Source organism: Elaeis guineensis, chromosome 4, assembly GCF_000442705.2.
Source record: "Elaeis guineensis isolate ETL-2024a chromosome 4, EG11, whole genome shotgun sequence".
Classification (NCBI taxonomy): domain Eukaryota; kingdom Viridiplantae; phylum Streptophyta; class Magnoliopsida; order Arecales; family Arecaceae; genus Elaeis; species Elaeis guineensis.
Window position 1 is genome coordinate 30,076,810 of NC_025996.2, and position 19,321 is coordinate 30,096,130.

The following is a 19,321-nucleotide window of genomic DNA, read 5'->3' on the forward strand; positions in this document are numbered from 1 at the left end:
TAAATTCAGAATGAAATTGAAAAACCTCATATAGTTTAGGGTTTTTTTTTGCATGACTAAACCAAATGAATACTATGAAAATATCCCAGGGACGTCAAAGCTACGTGTTGGTTCTCTTCCTTTCATTGAGAGTGAGACCATCATAGGTCACTCTAACCCGTCTAGAAAAAACATACGTGCAAATAGTTAACAAATTAGTTATGACAAGGAGCAAGAAAAAAATGATGCAAGATGAATTTATTTTCATTCACGATCATTTTTCTCATCCAATAAACAAAAAGTTGGTCTGGAAAATTCACAATCTCAACACTCTCCACCGCACAATGACCATTATAAAATTTCAGGGCCAAATGACAGTGACAACACTTTAACCGGGTATGCAACTTGAACAGATCAAACAACACAGGCATTGACTTGTTTCACTGAGCCAGGACTGTAGTGATTCAAAAGATAAATGATATTTTCTCTGCTATTCAACCCAGAAACTGTTAGCTTACTAGTATCGGTGAATGAGTTCTTTGTACGCATCTTTATTCTTTCCGTAGTAGTCAACCTCTGCCTGCATCAGTGAAAAAGAGGGCGTGTACTGAGAAAACATCAGACAAAAACTTCACCTCGTGGTACATCTAAATCTGTGGAATTAGATCTCTCTCTTTTTTTTTTCCCTTCACTCTCATAGGAATACATTGCAGCGCATTTGACATGACCAAGTAGCTTCAATCTTTCATTTTTCAATTCAGCAAATTTGACATGGTCAAGTTGGCTATGTCAAAATTAGTTCTTGTTGTTGGAAGAGCAGCTCAATTTGGCTATGGTTTGTAACAAATGGGTAGTACAAGAACACCCCAAAGAAATGCATTTACTATCATGAATATTGATGACAATCCCTTTTTATAAAATAACAAGAACAAAAAAAAAAAAAGGGAAAAGGCTTCACTCACTATACCATTAAAGTTATAGAAGGATGGGAGTGAGGATTTGAATAAGAATATGAACTATGAGAACTGCGTTCCCCAAAGTGAAGTGTTGGTCTCACAGGTGCATCTCCATAACAAGGAATCCACAGTTTCTAGAAAAGTCCTAAAAAACCTACATGTTCAATTTTGAGAAATCCAAAACCTTCCTTAAATTCTCTTGCTATGACCAAGTCCATAACATATGTAAACATTGAAGGTATTTAAGAAAGACTGACATAGTTATGAGACAATAGTGACAACTGTCTAAAGGATGATATCAGTTTATTTAGAAGGCCAATTGCTCCTGCTAGATATGCTTCCTTCATATGATTCCTCCACAAAAAGCTTCACATTGTTTATATGCTATTTATCTCTTGATTGCTATTATTTCTGAAGTTTACCATTGATTAACTCGCTATAATATATTTATATCCTATTTATCTCTTGATTGTTGTTATTTCCAAAGTTTACCATTGATTAGCTTGCTATAGTATACACCTTTATGTGTAAAATTGTACAGATCATATCCCTGTTAGACACCACATTGGTTATTCAGATAATCTATAAAATTACTATTTTCTTTTGACAGAAATAGCTGCATGAAAATGCAAACAAGACAGGTATTGGCAATCAATATCATAATTTTCATCTGTAATTCCACATCAGGAAAAATAAACATCACCATTGCAAAGCAAATGCTACCACATCAAAGTAAGGATTTAGTTGCCAATGGCACAAGGCATGCTGACTGGCAGTCAGCTAGCCACATGCCATGTCTTGCCATCCCACAGCATGCCAGAACAGGAAAAAAGGACTTAAAAGCCCTTTCTGAATTGAAGTATGTCAAAGAAAAAAAGTTAATGGGAATGATGCCAACTCATGCCTGACTGCTGGTACCGACCCAGCATGATGTGTGATGGCTGGTCTTATGTGCTGGCTACAATGGACTAGCATGGACCAGCACTAAAAACCATGCATCAAAGAATAAAGTTAGGTATATGGTACGAAGCTTCAACCAAAACTCCTAACCGAAACTAAAATGTTCCAGTTATGGTCATTTCTCAAAGTTTCACCTGGAACTAATTGATTGGTGTAGGACAAAACCTGCGTATGCATAGCAAAAGTTTTGTGAATTCTAAGAAGCATTTTGTCAGGATTAAACACAGATTTTGCTAGTCTTGGAAGAATTGCTGATTTTGAATTCTAAAACAACTCTTAAAGTTAACTTTTTGATGTAAGGTATGGCATCTTATAGCTTAAATCCCATAGATAATTGAGCTGTCATGTGCAAATTTGTCACCAAACAGCAAATGTATTGTATTTTAACAAGATGCCAAACTTGTTTCTTAAACCATCAAAGCGACCTATTTTCCTTCCAGTCATGATTTTGGACCTGGATCTGCACATTGACTAACCGGTTAGGTTGGGACAGTTGCAAGCAAATATATTAGGTCTATCAGACAATTTGAGCTAGGTTAAGTCAAGGGTAGACCCAACTTGATGCATTTGAGTTTCGGTTAAGTCACATCTACGTTTCTATCCATGCAATACAAAAGAAAAACGCACCACTTGTTCCATTTCCAGAAGAAGTTAACCAACCACTGGTCCAAAAGCTTGAGCTGTTGGGGAAGGGATCAACAATGCGCATCAAGCCCTCACAACCATGCCCCCTTCCCCCAACCAATGTGTGGACTGGATAATGCACTGACTCAAAATAACGAATCAAGAATGACTAAAATAACAATTTAAGAGAACAAAAGACCCAACATAAGAAAAGGGTGATACAAAAAAACTTTGACTAAATGAGGATTTCCAAACCTTTGGCTTTGATACCATGTTATCTTACAGCTAGAACCCAAAAGTTCTAGCACTTTGGGAAGAGTTTAACAATGTATATCAGGCCTTAACAGAAGGAAACCTAATAGTAAAATAAATATCAAGTGGAGAAAAATAAAAGGGTGTTTGGGCAAAAAGACCACTACCAAAGTCATTGACAAGGTCCAAACATGGGCTGACTGATTAAGGGGTTATGGAATCAAAGTCACAAATTTGTGGGCTGAGTTGAATCAGCCAGGACTGGATCAGGTAGGAATATATATGACCTTGACAAGACCTGGTTCTTTGAGCAGGCCATTTTTCAAACCCAAACCTGACCTGTGGTCCGAATTACCATGTTGGACCGCTAATGACCAATTAGCAGAAGTAAATCTCTATTTTTTGGCTGAAATGATGAAATTGGAGCCAGAACTACTGAGATTAAAACAAAAAGGAAACTCAGGAGACCCAGCCTAAGCCAAAACCAAGTTTTCCAATCACCTATTAATGGTGAAATAAATAATACATATGTGAATGATGATTGTACAATTCCAAAGCCTATGTAAAACACATGCAAAATAATTTGCGATGGAAAAGGTTGTTTATTGAGTGTAAAAGATGGACAAGCTCAACCAAATAGTTATTAGTCACTTATTTTCTTAGTATCTTTTTGCTACCTTTTCTTTTACCCTAAGAATGAAGTTAATAAACATTAAGAAGTGATAACATCTTGACACTGGAAAATGACATGTTTTGAGATTGTAAGGAAAATTGTCAAATCTATTATTCATACTTTCTATGATGTTTGTGATGAAGTTGATAGTATTGATGGAGAAATATAAGCATATGTTAAGGCATAAACAAAAGTTCCACAACATAATTATAATGGGACAATTATTTGGCCGGAGCAGGATTATATCAGTAGTTGTTGATGGGAAAAAGTAGCAGTGTCTTTAGGAATAGTCATTAAAATAGGATATCAGCATTATGTGACAATAAAAAGTTTACCATGAGATTCCACATCAAGGCATGACACGTTTGTCCACTAGTTCATCTCACAAGAAACCTCCAAACAGAAGTCCTCATCATAGTAGTGAATAAAAATCAGGTCTTAAAAATGACATCAGGATCAGGTCAGGGACAAAGTACTAACCATAACTATGGCAAAGGTGGACAACTGATAAAATAGGAAACTCCATTAATACATCTACGCATTTGATGAGCTCATCATGCAAGTTAACATAAGTATGAATGGTTCTAAGAAAGCAACGGAGGACATGGATTTGATGAAAGGGCACAAGAATGCCATAAACTAATTGGAAATAGATATCAAGATTCAATATGACATAGTGGATCCACCAAGCATAGTCTTGGGTAGGTAGCAGCTTACCAAGCTAGTAAAGGCTTTGATAGTTGAACCCCAGGATCAAATCCTCCCTTCACTAGGGTTCAAGTGGTCAGAAGCATAGAATTCCGTATCGGAAGATACATCCTGTACCGAACCAGACCAATCGGGAGCCAGTCCGATTCGGACTTTTTTTTGGTAAAATAGCCAAAACTGCACCGAACCGGTCAATTCGGACGTGCAGTTCTGGCCTGAACCGTGTGAAACCACGCGGTTCGACTGATTCAGCTTGATTCAGCATCGAACCGAGCCAAACACGTTGGGGCATGGGTGGGTCGATGGGGTGGAGTAGCCAAAATTAATCCATTGCCTTTCGAATGAAAGGCAGAGTAATAGACACAAGCATTTGCTTCTTTGTCATTCTGTCGGATGCCATTTGAACCAAAGAAAAAAGAAGAAAACCATCCCACAATCCGGATTTTTGCCAATTTCATCGAAGAGTCAAGATCTTTCAATCGGATTCAAGGTAATCCAACATTTTCTCGCCAAATTATTTTTTTTGCAATTTTGTGGCCAAAAAATGGCAATAAATAAAAAAGAGGAGGAAAATCATGCCAAAATTTGTGATTTCAGTATGATTTCATTATATTTTGTAGATTTTTGAATGATCTATATGATGACACTAAAATCATTAATTTTCGTTAATTATATATTTTCAAGAAAAAAATATTTTCAAAATAAAATTTATTAAAAAACTTAAAATTCAAAAAAAAAACTATAAAATCGGAATATTGTTTAGGATGATTCAAGTTACTTTCAGTATAAAATTTATGTCCGATTATAAAGATTTTGATGCATGATATGCATAATAGCCTACGCCTAGTTTCAAATAAAATTAAAAAATAGATAGCATTTAACGCATGTTCATAAGCTTAGAAAAATATATGTAGCATCCATGATATGTTTTTACTTGGATCTAACTTCAAATGATTTTTTTAATTTTTAAAATTAAAAAAAAATATATTTTTTAATTACTTAAATAACAAAAAATATGTAATCATTTTAAAAAATATATAAAATTAGTAATATATTTTAGCTAATTCAGAAGTATCATTTGAAGCACATAACATATTTTTTGAATTTATGAGATTTAAAATTATTATTAAATATAAAAAAATATGTATATAAATAAAAATTATGAGAAATTAAAAGTATGAAATATATTATTCAGATGTATTTTTTGAAGTTTAAAAAATAGATTTTTTAAAGATAATAAAATTTTATTATTTTTTATGTAATTATTAAACTGATGTGCTTTGTTAAACTTGCAGAAATAAATAAGAAAGATATAGAGCGTGATATTGATTGGGACTATAGCGAGATGCTTTCAACTTAGTATCATTAGATATGCAAATGGTACAGCACAAAGTTCAAGGAGGGGTGACTAAATTGAAATAGCACTTGGTTGGTGGTTATCCGAATGCGCCCATGTGTCGGAAATGCCCATAAGAGATCCAGCAGCTGATGAAAAAGTACTTCGTTGATTTCAAAACAGCAAAGAAAAGGATAAATTAGAAGAGGACGAAGATAGACCGTCGAGCCACAAAGCCACTTTCCTATCCTCTGCTCCAGATGACGAGGCACAGATTGAGACTACCATCCAGATGACTTTGGATGATCAGTCCTGACTGGAGATGTCTAAGTATAGAGAATGATTTAAACCATCATGCTATGAATTGAGATCCGACTCTGCGATCGCTAGGGGAGAGTCCGAGTTCAGGAGAACCTCCTCAGTTAGGAAGACCGTCAGTAGAGGAAAGCATAGTATTTCATTTATACTAAGGATTTTTGGCAGTAGGAGTTCCTCTAAAGACATTTCACCCGTGAATCCCAATTTATGCATGCCACACAACATAGGAATCACGGAGCACGAGTTGATAGAGCCCGCAAGGATACGATTTTATATAGACAATGAGCTTTTAGAGGTCGTTCAGCATACGATGTAGCTGCAAATGACCTTGCATGTGGAGTAGGATCCATAAATGTATCAAATTCATCATCACATTATAGATATATTATCCACAAGCAGCTTATGATCCATATGGATATGGATATGATGCATTCGAGGTATCGTCTTCCAGATACTACTATCCTATGCAATCCGAAGTATCTTACAGATCAAATTTTATTGTTGGTATATTTGGATGGGCCGCTCCACAGCCATATCATCAATCCGAAGATACCTCTCGGAGCCAGAGCTTGAATGAGAGATTTAAAATGTCTTACAATCCAAAAAGGATACCTCCTGGGATAAGCATTCAGGACTACAGTGCTGCTTAAGAGAGATGGGTTGATATTCCTCCAAAGTATGCGAATGATCCAAATGTCTATGAGCATTATAGACACTCGACGAGATATTAGATCAGTAGAGATCTTGATGTTAGTACATTATTCTTTGTAGTTTGTTCTTTAAATATATTCCATGCATTGTTTTAGCTTTCTTTTGTTTTATTTCAGAGTGATAGAACTATTATATGACATAAACATTATTTTGGATCTAAAATAATTCGAAAAATCAAAAACAAATTGATTAGGTTCCAAAGAAACCAAAAAAAATTTAAAAAAATTTGCATGCTAGTATGAAACCGACATGCCAGGCCATACCGACACTCAGTATGGTATGATATCGATATCGATACCATATCGGTCAGGAACCAATACGGATCCCAGTACCGGTACCAAAAACCTTGGTCAAAAGTATTTGTAGGGAGGGCTACCCTTGTTGCCCAGATAAAGAAAAAAGAAACACTCAAACTGTGAGAGAGAGAAAGAGCATAATCATGGAAGATTGCAATCTTTATTCGTATGAGAATAAAATTATCACAGTGATAAATTAATTGTTACAATATTTTTAATTTGACTTTGAGTTTCTCCAAGAGATATTATGTTCCACAAAATAGTGTGGATCTTTTAAATATCGAGAAGTTTCTTCTTAGAAACCTATGTTTGTGTTTAAGTGTCAGAGGTGGGTGCTATAAGTAAAAGGTCTAGCATCCAGGCAATATAAATAGTACTTGTAGTGAAATTTATGGTTGTATGTTTGAAGTTAGTTTCATCTCCATGATTCAAAAGCATACTTTTTTTTCGAAGTTCATCATATCCTAGATAGCATCCTCCACTTAATGTCAGCATAACTAAAGCACTCTACTACTTATCCATGAAATGAAAAACAGAGTCAGCTGTGGTAATGTTGTAAGGCTCTTCATTTTCCTTGCAACACTAGCTTGAGACTCTATAAGTGGCAGGTCAAGGGATTAAAAAAGATGATGACTATGTACCTCTTCATGATAAGCAAAATTTGAACATCTTTGGAGATGGCCAACTAACTAAGACATGAAACCAAGGTCTGCAGAATCGAGACCCGTGCCAACCAACCAGTGGTACTAGTCCGTATTGCGAATCGATACAGAAGCAAAAAAAGGAACCGAGGGGGAGAAAAAGAGAGGGGAGAGGGAGGGAGAAGGGGGGAGGGTGGCCAAAGAAGACGCCAACGGTGGCCACAAGCGGGCTGCGGGCATGCTCGAAGGGCCACCAAGACCTCTACTTCCTCCACCAAATCTCGATCGAGAGAGAGATACAGAGAAAAGGGGGAGGGAAAGAAAAAGTGGGAGGGGAAGCGGGCGGAGAGGTCATCGGAGGGCCTTCGGCTACGGCAAAATTGCAAGCTCTACAGGCATGAAATAGGAGCGATTATCCTTATTTCATGAATTTTTTTAAAAAATTCAGACCACAGTAAAACCGACAAAAGGTTTCTTTACTTAAATGAAGCCAGCACATAGTGAAGTGAAGCCGATACATGCATTACCGACTTCAATGTTTCTCCAATTTTTTAAAATAATTTCTGAAATAGCCCATTGTCGGCTTCAACATTCATCATCATTTTTAAAAAAAATACGATTAACAGGGGGCAACCGCCTATGTTTTTTCCACCGCATAATGACCACGATGGCCACCCGACACCCTCCTACAGTCTCTCCATCGGTGCACCTCCCTCCGATACCCTCGCTTCTCTTTCTATCTCTCTCGATTAAACATCCTATCTGATGACACAGAGCCACGAAGACCCCCACGGCCCTCCAACAACATCGTCCCTTCTTTTCCTCCCCTCCCCTCCAACAACACGTTCCAATTTGTAGCTGTTCCAATTTGTACTAGCTGTAAATCGGGATAGTTTTGTTGGCCAAATTGGAACAGCTACAAATCTATGGGAAGAGTTAGAGCCCCCAACTTGATGAAAATATATGTTGTTCCTACTGGATAAAGAAACCATACTATTACTTATAGTCCAAAGATAAAAAAATACTTCTTTAAAAATAAAACAAAAGTTCTGGAGGTTACTGACCTATAACTAATTGCTGCCAAGCCATTTTTCCAATGGGCAAGAAATGGTTTGATTTGATTTATGGTTTGGAAGTACTCAAAAGTCAAAATGACAGAATTTTGAAGGAACAACTAAGCTCCTTGGATCCTTAATTATGCAGCCTACCATAAGTTCGACATTATGACTCATACTGTAACTAAAAAAAAAAAAAGGAAAAATTGTGACTACATGATGGATGGTTGAAAACCTGAAAGACTTTAAATTTTACTTCTGACCGTTATAGGTGTTGTATATTATGATTATTCATGCCGATTTTCTGTGTGCATCACTGACCATGAATCTTCCAGCTGGGGCAGTAGACAATCACTCCCCCCTCCCTCTGTGTGTGCATGTCTGTGCTCTCAAATGCACGCACATATTGCACACATCAGACTAACCAAATCATTCTAACTTAACAGAAATGGTCTAATAATTACAATAAATTGTATAGAGATTTCTCATGGAATTTTTGCAAAATCTTAAATATATAGACGTTTATTAGTTTATCCTTTTAAGTCTACCTTAACTTATCTCAAACCATTTTATCACTGAAAATTCTATGAGGTTGAAACAAAAAGGTTCTAAGAAATAAGCCAATAGAATGGAAGAATGCTTTCTCGCCCCTTCATAAACTGGGAGTTACGAAAAATTGAAACTCAAATCCCAAATCCAACCAAAACAAGAAATCAATCGAACCATGTCACTGTGGATCTTGTCAAATCTTAATTATCCTCACATGAAATTTCCTCTAGGAGACCTCCAAACAACAATTCAAGCTAAATCTCATGTCACCTACACAAAGCACGTCTCCTTATGATCCATGACAGAACTTTTTATGTTTCTATACAAATACATGATTATTTTGGGTTCAATTGAAGCAAAATGTTAATTTTTTATACAAATGTCTAAAATTGATATACATTGATATAAGAAATGCATTATGTTGTTCAATGCCTGCTAATTTTTGAGTTAGTTTATGTCTGACTACATTAAATTGACTAATACTCAGCTTGAAAAGCTTATTAATAGATGACAGAAAATACTTCCAAGAGCGTACCTTGCGAATGCCTATAACAGCAGTTACAAGTTTTTCACCAACTAATTCGTTCAAAATCTCATCCCCAGAAAGTGCTTCTATAGATTCACCCAATTCTTTTGGCAACCTTCTAAGTTTTGAAGCATGAAAAGAAGGATTTGTTTCTGTTCCATCAGTAAAACAAGAAATTTGTCAGTTAATAAGATAATCCTATTGCTGACAATAAATGCAACGTTTGAGTTTGCATAAGAGAGACACAAAAGTGAAGAAGTAATATTCACTAAGTTTATGAAAAAAGCAACTACAAGTACAGGCTTCTATCAACTCACAACTTCAAAAATTTGAAGACACAAGCACTAACAGAAGTAGAACAAGCCATAAGACAATAACAAAAAAAAAAAAAAAATGTCATCTGGGCCTCTTAATTACTAAGTGTTAAACAGAAAATAATATTCACTATTTCCTCTTGAAGCACCAACAACAAATGGTCAGTAAATCCAAGAAATGTAAACTAGTAGTAATATGATCCTGCAAACTTAGCTAGCCAAATAAAAATATAATAGAAACTACAAATGCTCATGAAATTTATCAAAGATTACGAGAAACTAATAATATGCAATATCTCTTTGGAATATGTAACATAATATCAAAAATAGAATGTAGGCATGCAAGAAAACAAATTTTCAGAGGCTTGCTTGTATCTTGCCATACTGTATGCATGTATACCCAATATATTTCATCATTGTTGAAGACAATAACCTAGAAAAGCCAACAACCATTTGTTGTATGAGACATCTATATGGTACCGATAGAATGATTTAGCATTTAGATGTTAATTAATTGTATGATATGCTAGCATAATTGTATGATACACTAGCATAAGACGAGCATTACAGGAAACCCTATTGATCAAATTGTGAATTCATAAAAGAACAATTTGTTGTTCCCTATTTTTAACCTCACTAGAGTGGAAGTGGGAGTCTTGTCTGTTGTTGTTTATGGTGACAAAATAAGATGGTCATGAATGTCAGTTGCCAGAGTAGAAATCTGCACCACTACTTGGAAGTTTTGTAACACATTAACCAGAGTTGACAGCAAGTTTGGTTGAAACTTGAAACCACACTATCAGGAAGACTAAGTTCTCCTGTATGGTCCTCAGCATGCTGTTGACCATAGTTATTGGAGTTAGGATGAGTGTGAGAGTAGAATTGAAGCAAGCATGGGAGCTGATTCAGGTGTGGGAGCAAGGAAGTGGATGACACTATCAAAAAAGTCAAGCATGTTGAGGAACTGGTTGTAGGAGTAAGATTTTATAGAGGTGCCTAAGTAGGTGTGGCACCTAATGTAAAAGATTGTAGTTACCAAGTTCTCAACATGAGGGAATCATGGGTGCTAGTTTTAACCAATGATACTTTGATGGCTAGGCTGCATGAAGCAAGTCATGATGTTTGAATTGGCCTACTTGGTTTGCAAGATTGTTCAATAAGGTATCCATGACCTAAATACGGATAATTTTTAAATTAGTCAAGATTATTGATAAAACAATTAAAATCTAAAATTGGCAAGTTGTCAAATGAGTATGATAAAGTTACCTTATCAAATATATTCTAGTAGTGAAGCTTTATCGGTAATTTGGAATGCTTAGAACCAAGATTTGTTGTCTCAGTAACGGAACCTATTCTAACACCATGCCAGTATAGTATTGGTATGCCTAGTACGGGGGTTGGTTCGGCATACTAAGCTCCAATATCAAGTCCCAGTTCGATATCAGTATAGTATGGTATACCCAATATGGGGCAATACGGACTAGTATAGTGAATCTTACTTAGAACAATGAAATTTTTATATCCTCTTCTAAAAACATATAATAATTTAATAGATGTACTCTGATTGGATTCTTAAAGGGGTAAAAGATGGAGTGCATTTGTACCATACAACATTTTTCCTAGACAAAGTGCTTCAACTATATCTGAACAAACCTAGAAACAAATCATTAGGATATCCACTATCTCCCAAGGTTTGCCATACTAGTATGTACCACCCGTAACGATGCCAAACCAACACTCGATCCAAGGGGCATACCCAGTCCCAATACCCTAAACCAAACCTCGTACCAAGTGTATCGACATCATACCAGCATGATACCGGTACAAGGTTTGACATCGAGATGACAAACCTTAGTTTCTCCGGTATATGATCAAACATCAATATCTGATTAACACAAACATAAGATATTTTGGCAAAGTTAGATAAGGTTCACAACAGATTATCAAGGACCAATAATATATGTTGTTATAATGAAGGAACTGGAGTGCAAATGATTGTTTTATGTGAACCATCTTATTTCAAACATTTTGGACAAACTTGGATGATTTCTAGATGGTATTTATGGGCCCAAACCTGTGAGAATGCCCCATGCTTACATCTCACATTGTGAGGCAAGACTTTTTAGGTCCACATTTCATTATAGTCCAGCCACTATTTCTTGTTGGACGAGAAATCCTGGGGCCATGCCCGAAGGTTTGCACCTGTTAGTAAAAGGAGCCATGCTATCTTGGCAGCATCAAAGTAGCCTTACTTTAGAAGTGTGGGAGAAATGCTAGGGAGGGTTTGTTTGGGTGAAACGTAATTTGAGTAGAGGACTGAGTGGAGTTGAAAGCTGGGACTATTGCAATAAATCAATGCACCAAGTGACCCAAATTCCAGTATATGCTATTTCCTTGTTGAAAAAAAAAATGCACCTGCATGTACCAGCAGGGTGCATATGTGCTTTTCCTTCATGTGTTATACTATGCTTTCAGTTGCTTTTATCGTACTGGCTTCACCACTCTCACAAAGGTTCAAGTTTCTTATTCCAGAAGAAAAATATAAGACCAATGTTTTATTTTACTCTTTTTTCTACTGATCATTTCCTCTACTGTTATTATCTTTTCTGGCTGAAATGGTGCCTTCTGAGGCTGGGAAGCAGTAATCTTGCGGCCCGCTTCCCTGCTGTGTGCCGCACCAGACTGCAGAGAGGCTCAGCTCAGCTATTGCTGTTGCTGCTGCTTGCAAGCCACACCATGGGTGGGGACCTGGCAGCAAACATATAGCTGAGCATCGATACTTGATGTTAGGGTTGAGTAGAGGCCCTCATGGGGTGTGCCCATGAAGAGAGAGAGAGAGAGAGGTTCCAGTGGAGATTCTCCTTGCTAATGCATGCTCTTGAGAGCATATCCATAATAGTTGAATAGGATTCTTACTTGTAGAGATCATCACTGAAAACCCTAAAACACTCTTAGGATCAAGAGAGAGATTCGTTTTGTGTAACAGTATCCAAATTTCTTTAGGATGCATGAGATGCATATGGTCATCCTAATGTAAGCAGGACAAAGAAAATTGTATGTTTTATGACTTATATGAGAAAATAATCATTTTCTTGTCATGAGTATTCAGAGAGAGTCACTGTCACAAGATAATTTTTGTCTCAATCTAATACTTTTTTGGGTATGTGTTGTAATAAACTCATACCAATAGGCTCAGGCAAGGTAAGACTTCTCCGAAGGCCATCAATCCCAGCAGCTATTATTGAAGCTAAGCCCAAGTGCGGGTTTGCACACCCATCTAAGGACTTAATTTCAAAGTTGCTTACAAGCTCATTAGGCACACCAGGGGGGCATGCAGTCCTCAATGGAGCTTCTCTGTTTTCTTTTCCCCAACAAAGATATGCTCCACTCCATGTATCTGGTTTAATCCGGTCATAACTACATAAAACACATTCAAATTATTTAAAACATCAAAATAAACTATGCAATACAAAATACTCCAGCATAAAGAAAATCAACCAATTTTGAAATTCAAAAGCATGCAATACAAGGCAATCTAATATCCACCAAAATTACCAAATATAACTCCTGTTTGATATAAACTTCCAAGAAGGTTACATTTAAAATAAAATTACCCCACAAAAGTATTTGGGGCCATATAAAAAAAACAAAATACACATGCAGATTCAAATTATTCTGAACACAGTCTGCAACCCATAATTACATGCAGTAAATTGTATATTATGCTTTTAATGGAAGTGTGCACAAACTCACACCTTAAACATATACATACATAACATATTTATGTATGTTTTGCTCACAATCTCATGGACATATATGAAATAAAAAACATGTGCTCTAAACAAACCACAGGCAACTGCCCATGAATCCAGTCGGAGTTGAAAGATTAATGGAACTTCACAGAAAGGCTGAAACATGAGAAAAATAGTAAATAAGGAACATACAAGCAAGTCTAGTTATATAAAGTCTCCATGCAGGACTTGTAAAAACAGAAAATTCTTCAAAGATGCATCATTGACTCTGCCAGAAACACTGCACCCATACTAGAAGTATTATACAATAAGGTTTTAAGCATTGACCAATACTGGCAGACATGGGGAATACCATACCAACCCAGTATGGCACTGGTACGGTTGGGGGTTTAGTATATGCTGTACCATGTGTTGGTACTCAGTATAGGGGTGCACATACCAATACCTTACCAGTACAGAGTCTGGTACTAAGATTTAAAACATTATCATATGATGCCACTTGAAATCAATTTTTTGTATTTGCTGCTCTAAAATATTACTATGTTAGATGTTTGCTTATAGTCCCATGATCATATACCTAGAAAAGTAGATATAATATAATCAGAAGAAGTTGAAGGTATCATGTAATTGTCATTGTACCTTAACCTTGATATGTAGATGTTAACTGCTAACATTACATGCAAATTATCTGATTTGATTTGCACAGTTAGAAGTTTAGAACCTTATCCTTTAAAATTCTTCTAAGATCTTAGTTCACCATGCCCTTGTTGTTGGCTTCATCCAAGTTCGTGAAAAAAATATGTAGATGTTTAGAACCTTGATATGTAGATGTTAACCGCTAACATTACATGCAAATTATCTGATTTGATTTGCACAGTTAGAAGTTTAGAATCTTATCCTTTAAAATTCTTCTAAGATCTTAGTTCATCATACCCTTGTTGATGGCTTCATTCAAGTTCATGAACAAAAATAAAAGATCATGCCATATAAAATGGACTTGACATTGTTAGGGAATACAACTCAAGATGGAGGAAGTTATGTCGATGATACATTTGGGATTGCTATCTTACAACATTCGTACTGGACGAGCCTAAACTAACAAGCTCCTATTTTCATTTGTTAGTGCTTTGATCAACTAGAATTTCCTTATTATTCTTGTCAAGAATATTATCTATAAGCAAGCAAGATCCACTGATTCTACCCATCATATATTTTCTTTGTCATGCTCTAAATTCATCTATAATTGTTGAAGATCAGCTCTATTCATACAAATTTGGTTTATGATGCCCTTTTGTGTTGTAAGGCCTTTATTAAAAGATATAATCAATTTTCTTGATGTTTCTTACAATGAACGATGTGCTACGACAAGCATGAAAATAAGGTTTCAAATTTCAATTTAGTATGCAAGCAATTACGAGAAGACACTACTATTAATGCATATAAAAAGACCTGAATATTGAATAGAAACCATGTATTCTATGTTAGAGCATAGACAAGCTCTCCCCTCATATTATTTCTTAGGTTAACAAGAGTACATATCAGAAAGTTGATTTTTTAGCTGCAGCTGCTGCACATTGCTAAGCACCAAAAATCTTCTACCAAAGGTGACATATCCACTTAGGAAACTCCTTGCTATCAAACCTACACCACTTGAGCATTTCCTTAGTTAAAGTGTTTTTAGAATATCTATATCTCTACACCTGCACTTCACCGACTCCTAGACTTGCTTTCAACTTTGCAACCAACATATAATGAACTTTAGTACTGACTTTCCACCACCTAAAATTGATACCAAAGGGTGGCTACCACCAATTTGAACCATGGTTCGCTAAACCGGATAGAACTACATGGTTCGGGGCGTGCCAAACCATACTAGCGGCCAATTAGGATGGTTCTAGCATTCAAAATAAGATACTAGCAAGGAGGGGGAGAGGGAGAAGGAAAGAGAGGAAGAGAGAGAAGGGAGGAAGGAAGGAGAGGGAAAGGCTAGAGAGGCCACCAAAGGCTCGCCGAGGTCATCGAGGCCTCCAAAGCTCCGCCCTAAAGAGGAAAAAATAGAGAGACAAAGGGAGGAGGGAGGAAGACAACGGTAGCTGCCGAAGGGCCGCGGAGGGCTGGATCCTCCATCCCACCCTTAACCAAATTGAAACAAGGGCAAGTTCCCCCTACTGCGATTGCGATATATTTTTTTTTGCCAACTTGGTGAAATTGACAACCATGTGAGTTGGCTTCATTATGAGTTGGCAAAATATATATATATATATATATATATATATATTATATATATATATATATATTATATATATATATATATATATCGCGATCAAAACAGAGGCCAATTACCCTTGTTTCAATCCGATGGAAGGCAAGGAGGAGAATCCAGGCCTTTGTAGCCCTTCGGCAGCCACCATCGGCCTCCCCACCCTCTTTATCTCCTTTCCTCCCTCTCCCTCCCTCCCCCCCTCTCTTTTTCTCTCTCCAGTTCTCCCTCTACCCCACTTCTCCGATCATTCGAAAGACTCTGGAGCTCTCCAACAGCCACCACCAGCAACCCCACTCTCTCCCTCTCCTTCCCTCCCCCCTCTCTTCCTCTCTCTAGTTCTCCCTCTCCCCACTAAGGGTGGCAATCAGGTCGGGTCGGGTCATAAACAGATCGGGTCAGAAAATGATCAACCCAAATCCGACCTGTTTATTAAATGGGTCAAAATTTCAAGTCTGAACCCAACCTGTTTATTAAACAGGTAACCCGACCCGACCTGACCCATTTGATCCGTTTATTAAATAGGTCAAATTAGGTTAAACGGGTTAAATAAGTTAAATAGGTCAGAAACAGGTTAAACAGATTTTAAGCAGGTTAAATGGGTCTTAAATAGATTAAACAGGTCGGGTTAAATGGGTCAGAAATAGGTTAAACAGGTTAAATGGATTATCTGACTCAACTCAACCTGAATATTAAACAGCTTAAACGAATTAAACGGATCAAATATCTAAAACCCATATCCGATTCAATTATTAAATGGGTTAAACGGATCGATCCGTTTATGACCCAAACATGTTTAGCCTAAATCCAAACCTATTTATGGTGGATCGAACACGGATCGGATTGACAGGTCGGATCATATTTTGCCAGCCCTACTCTCTAGTTCTCTCTGTTATGTCAATTCGGCTCGAGACAAAATGGCACAGAGCACCGAACTATACCGTTGGCCGACTGGTCCAGGCTCCAGTATCGGCATGACAAATCTTGGTTTAAACAACAACGAAGTCCATCATAACCATAACCATCAGGCTTTGATCAACCTATATGAGCTCAACGATATGAATTTTCATTCATTAAGCATTCCCATTCAGGGCGATATGAATTTTTGCATATCTACACCACAGGAGTTTCAATTTTGCATGATGGCCCTAGAACTTTGGCTTTTGCATAATTATCCTTTCAAATATTTTTTTATTTTGCACAAATTCCCTTGTCATTAACTAGCTATGAAACTAGCTTTACTGGCAAAATGACGCATACCATCTCCAAAAGTGTACTAAAGCGTAGTTCTATGTTTCTATTCAAAGTTAACCTTTAACCATGATAAGATGACTCTGATCACTGTTTGGCTGACAACTACTAATGGTAGCAAATGGCAAGAGAATTGGTGCATATAAATATGAAATGGCATAAAGGCAAAATGCATAATTGTAGAATTCTGTGCACAAATCAAAACTTTTGAGTACACATGCAAAAAAAAAAAAAGTCCATAATTAAGATAACACCTAGAAAGCTCATGAAGCAAAACAAAATATTTTCTTTAATGCTAAGCCATTGCTCGATAAACTTTGAGAGTCTATAAGACAGGCAACAAGAGTTGCTTACATCGCATGAATGGGTGTAACCTAAGATAAAATTCATTATAAAGATCATAGAAGTTAAGAATTGATCAAACCAAGTTATTTCCCCTAAATTATGTGGTAAGGAGTGATGGAGAAATATATGTGGAGCATGAAGATTAGATAATGAAATGCGTAGAGAGGGTACAAGGCACTTGAAGATTACATGGGAAAGTACATAGTGAGTAGACATAGAATTAGCAAGTGAACATATTGGTTGAATAGGGCAATCCCCAATGGTCATACACCTCCTTTGTTTGGAGGAGATTCTGGGTCCAATTATTGGGATATGCCTAATCAAGAATTCAGACATGGAAAATTCCACAAGCTTGATCTTCCTTACCTTTATATAGAAAAAGTAAAAAAGAAAATAATGTTCAAAAAGCAATTAGAAAACTATTATCTTATAAACTCCCTTCCAACAACCATCCAATGCACAATCCAGATGTTTTAAGGTCTTTTTGCCTCTTGTACATAATAACTTTATCCTTCAGTTATTTTTTCTTAAATTGTATTTTAACTTTTAGTTATTCTTCTTCTTTATAGTTCTCTTTAATAATCGTAGGGACTGTTCTTAATTCCTTGAGTAATATAAATATTAAATAAATAGCTTTACACAGTCAACTTTTACTTGCACGATGAATGAGTAACCAATGCAATCAATGCTTGATGGACCTGCAAAGCACTGCCCATTGTTTATCAATCAATCTTCAATCATTTTTTGGTCTAAATAGAAACAGTAATACAAAAATAAACCATATATAGAAGTATACTTCAAACATGCAATCTTCAATAGCAGTAAAGAACAGCTCACAGAGGCTCGACAAGCACTTAATTATATCAAGCATAAAACTGTCACAGCAATTATTCATATCACTAAAAATATATCATCCCTGATTAAGAAATATCATTGAATAAGGGAAATGTCACCTATTTGGAAGTGGAGCTGTAAATGCTAAGATTGAACTAAGATGATAGTAAACTCCTGCCATGAACTGCTCCCCAACTTTTGACATTCCATATTGAGTTTGTGGTACCTCGGATCCCATAAAAACATTCTTGCCATTCTGCCACAAACTTAAATGCACATGGCATCCAGAGCCAATATCATCCAAGTAGTACCTATGGAAATAAATAGAAAGAGATGAAAAGAAGATGCCAAGACTAGAAGTTATAATTTGGAAATCTACCATCAGAAATGTCAGGATACCTGGCACCTATACCTATTAAGTTTTCAAGTCTAAGATAACATTTGACAAGGATTTATGAATTCTAGGAAATCACAAAGCAGTTGATCCAAAAAATTACTTATTTTATATACATTCTTAAGGACACATCTTATATAATATGGACATGTCACCATGTCCAATCTTTTGAAAAATCACATATGCAACTAACAGTTGACACCGGTGTCATGTGTCCGGGTAACAGTGGAGTCTACTACTGATTACATCTCTGGTTCTTTGCATTATCTTCAATTTGACATTTACATTTTCCTCAAACAATGCTCTAATCTTTGTTGCATATACCCATATCATCTTACATGGTTCTCCTTAACGTAATCTTAGCATCTGCAATATGTTATCATTTCTTTCCTTTACCCTCCCCAACAATGATCGGAAGCATAAACTTACTTTGGAAGAAAGGTTGCTAATAATTTGTGCTTTCTTGCAATGGCCTTGATAGCTTCACGAGCATAGATCAATTTATCAGCTGCAAGATTCGAAGGTGTATGCCCCAATGCTACTTCAAACTGTCCCTTTCCAGATTCTGCATGTAGCTGCCATGACAG

At 36.4% G+C, this 19,321-nt stretch overlaps 1 protein-coding gene across 2 annotated transcripts in view; it reads right to left on the minus strand.

Moving 5' to 3' along the window:
* Positions 1-222: 222 nt before the first annotated feature.
* Positions 223-19,321, minus strand: part of LOC105043175 (protein fluG) — a 48,834-nt gene continuing 29,735 nt past the window's right edge. For both annotated transcript variants that reach the window (XM_073256131.1, XM_073256132.1), the window contains 5 exons: positions 19,164-19,309; positions 18,460-18,651; positions 13,083-13,315; positions 9,594-9,736; positions 223-559 (listed from right to left, as the gene is read on the minus strand). In XM_073256131.1, the coding sequence (XP_073112232.1) occupies positions 497-559; positions 9,594-9,736; positions 13,083-13,315; positions 18,460-18,651; positions 19,164-19,309 (777 nt within the window). In that variant the 3' untranslated portion in view covers positions 223-496. The remainder of the gene's footprint in view (positions 560-9,593; positions 9,737-13,082; positions 13,316-18,459; positions 18,652-19,163; positions 19,310-19,321) is intronic.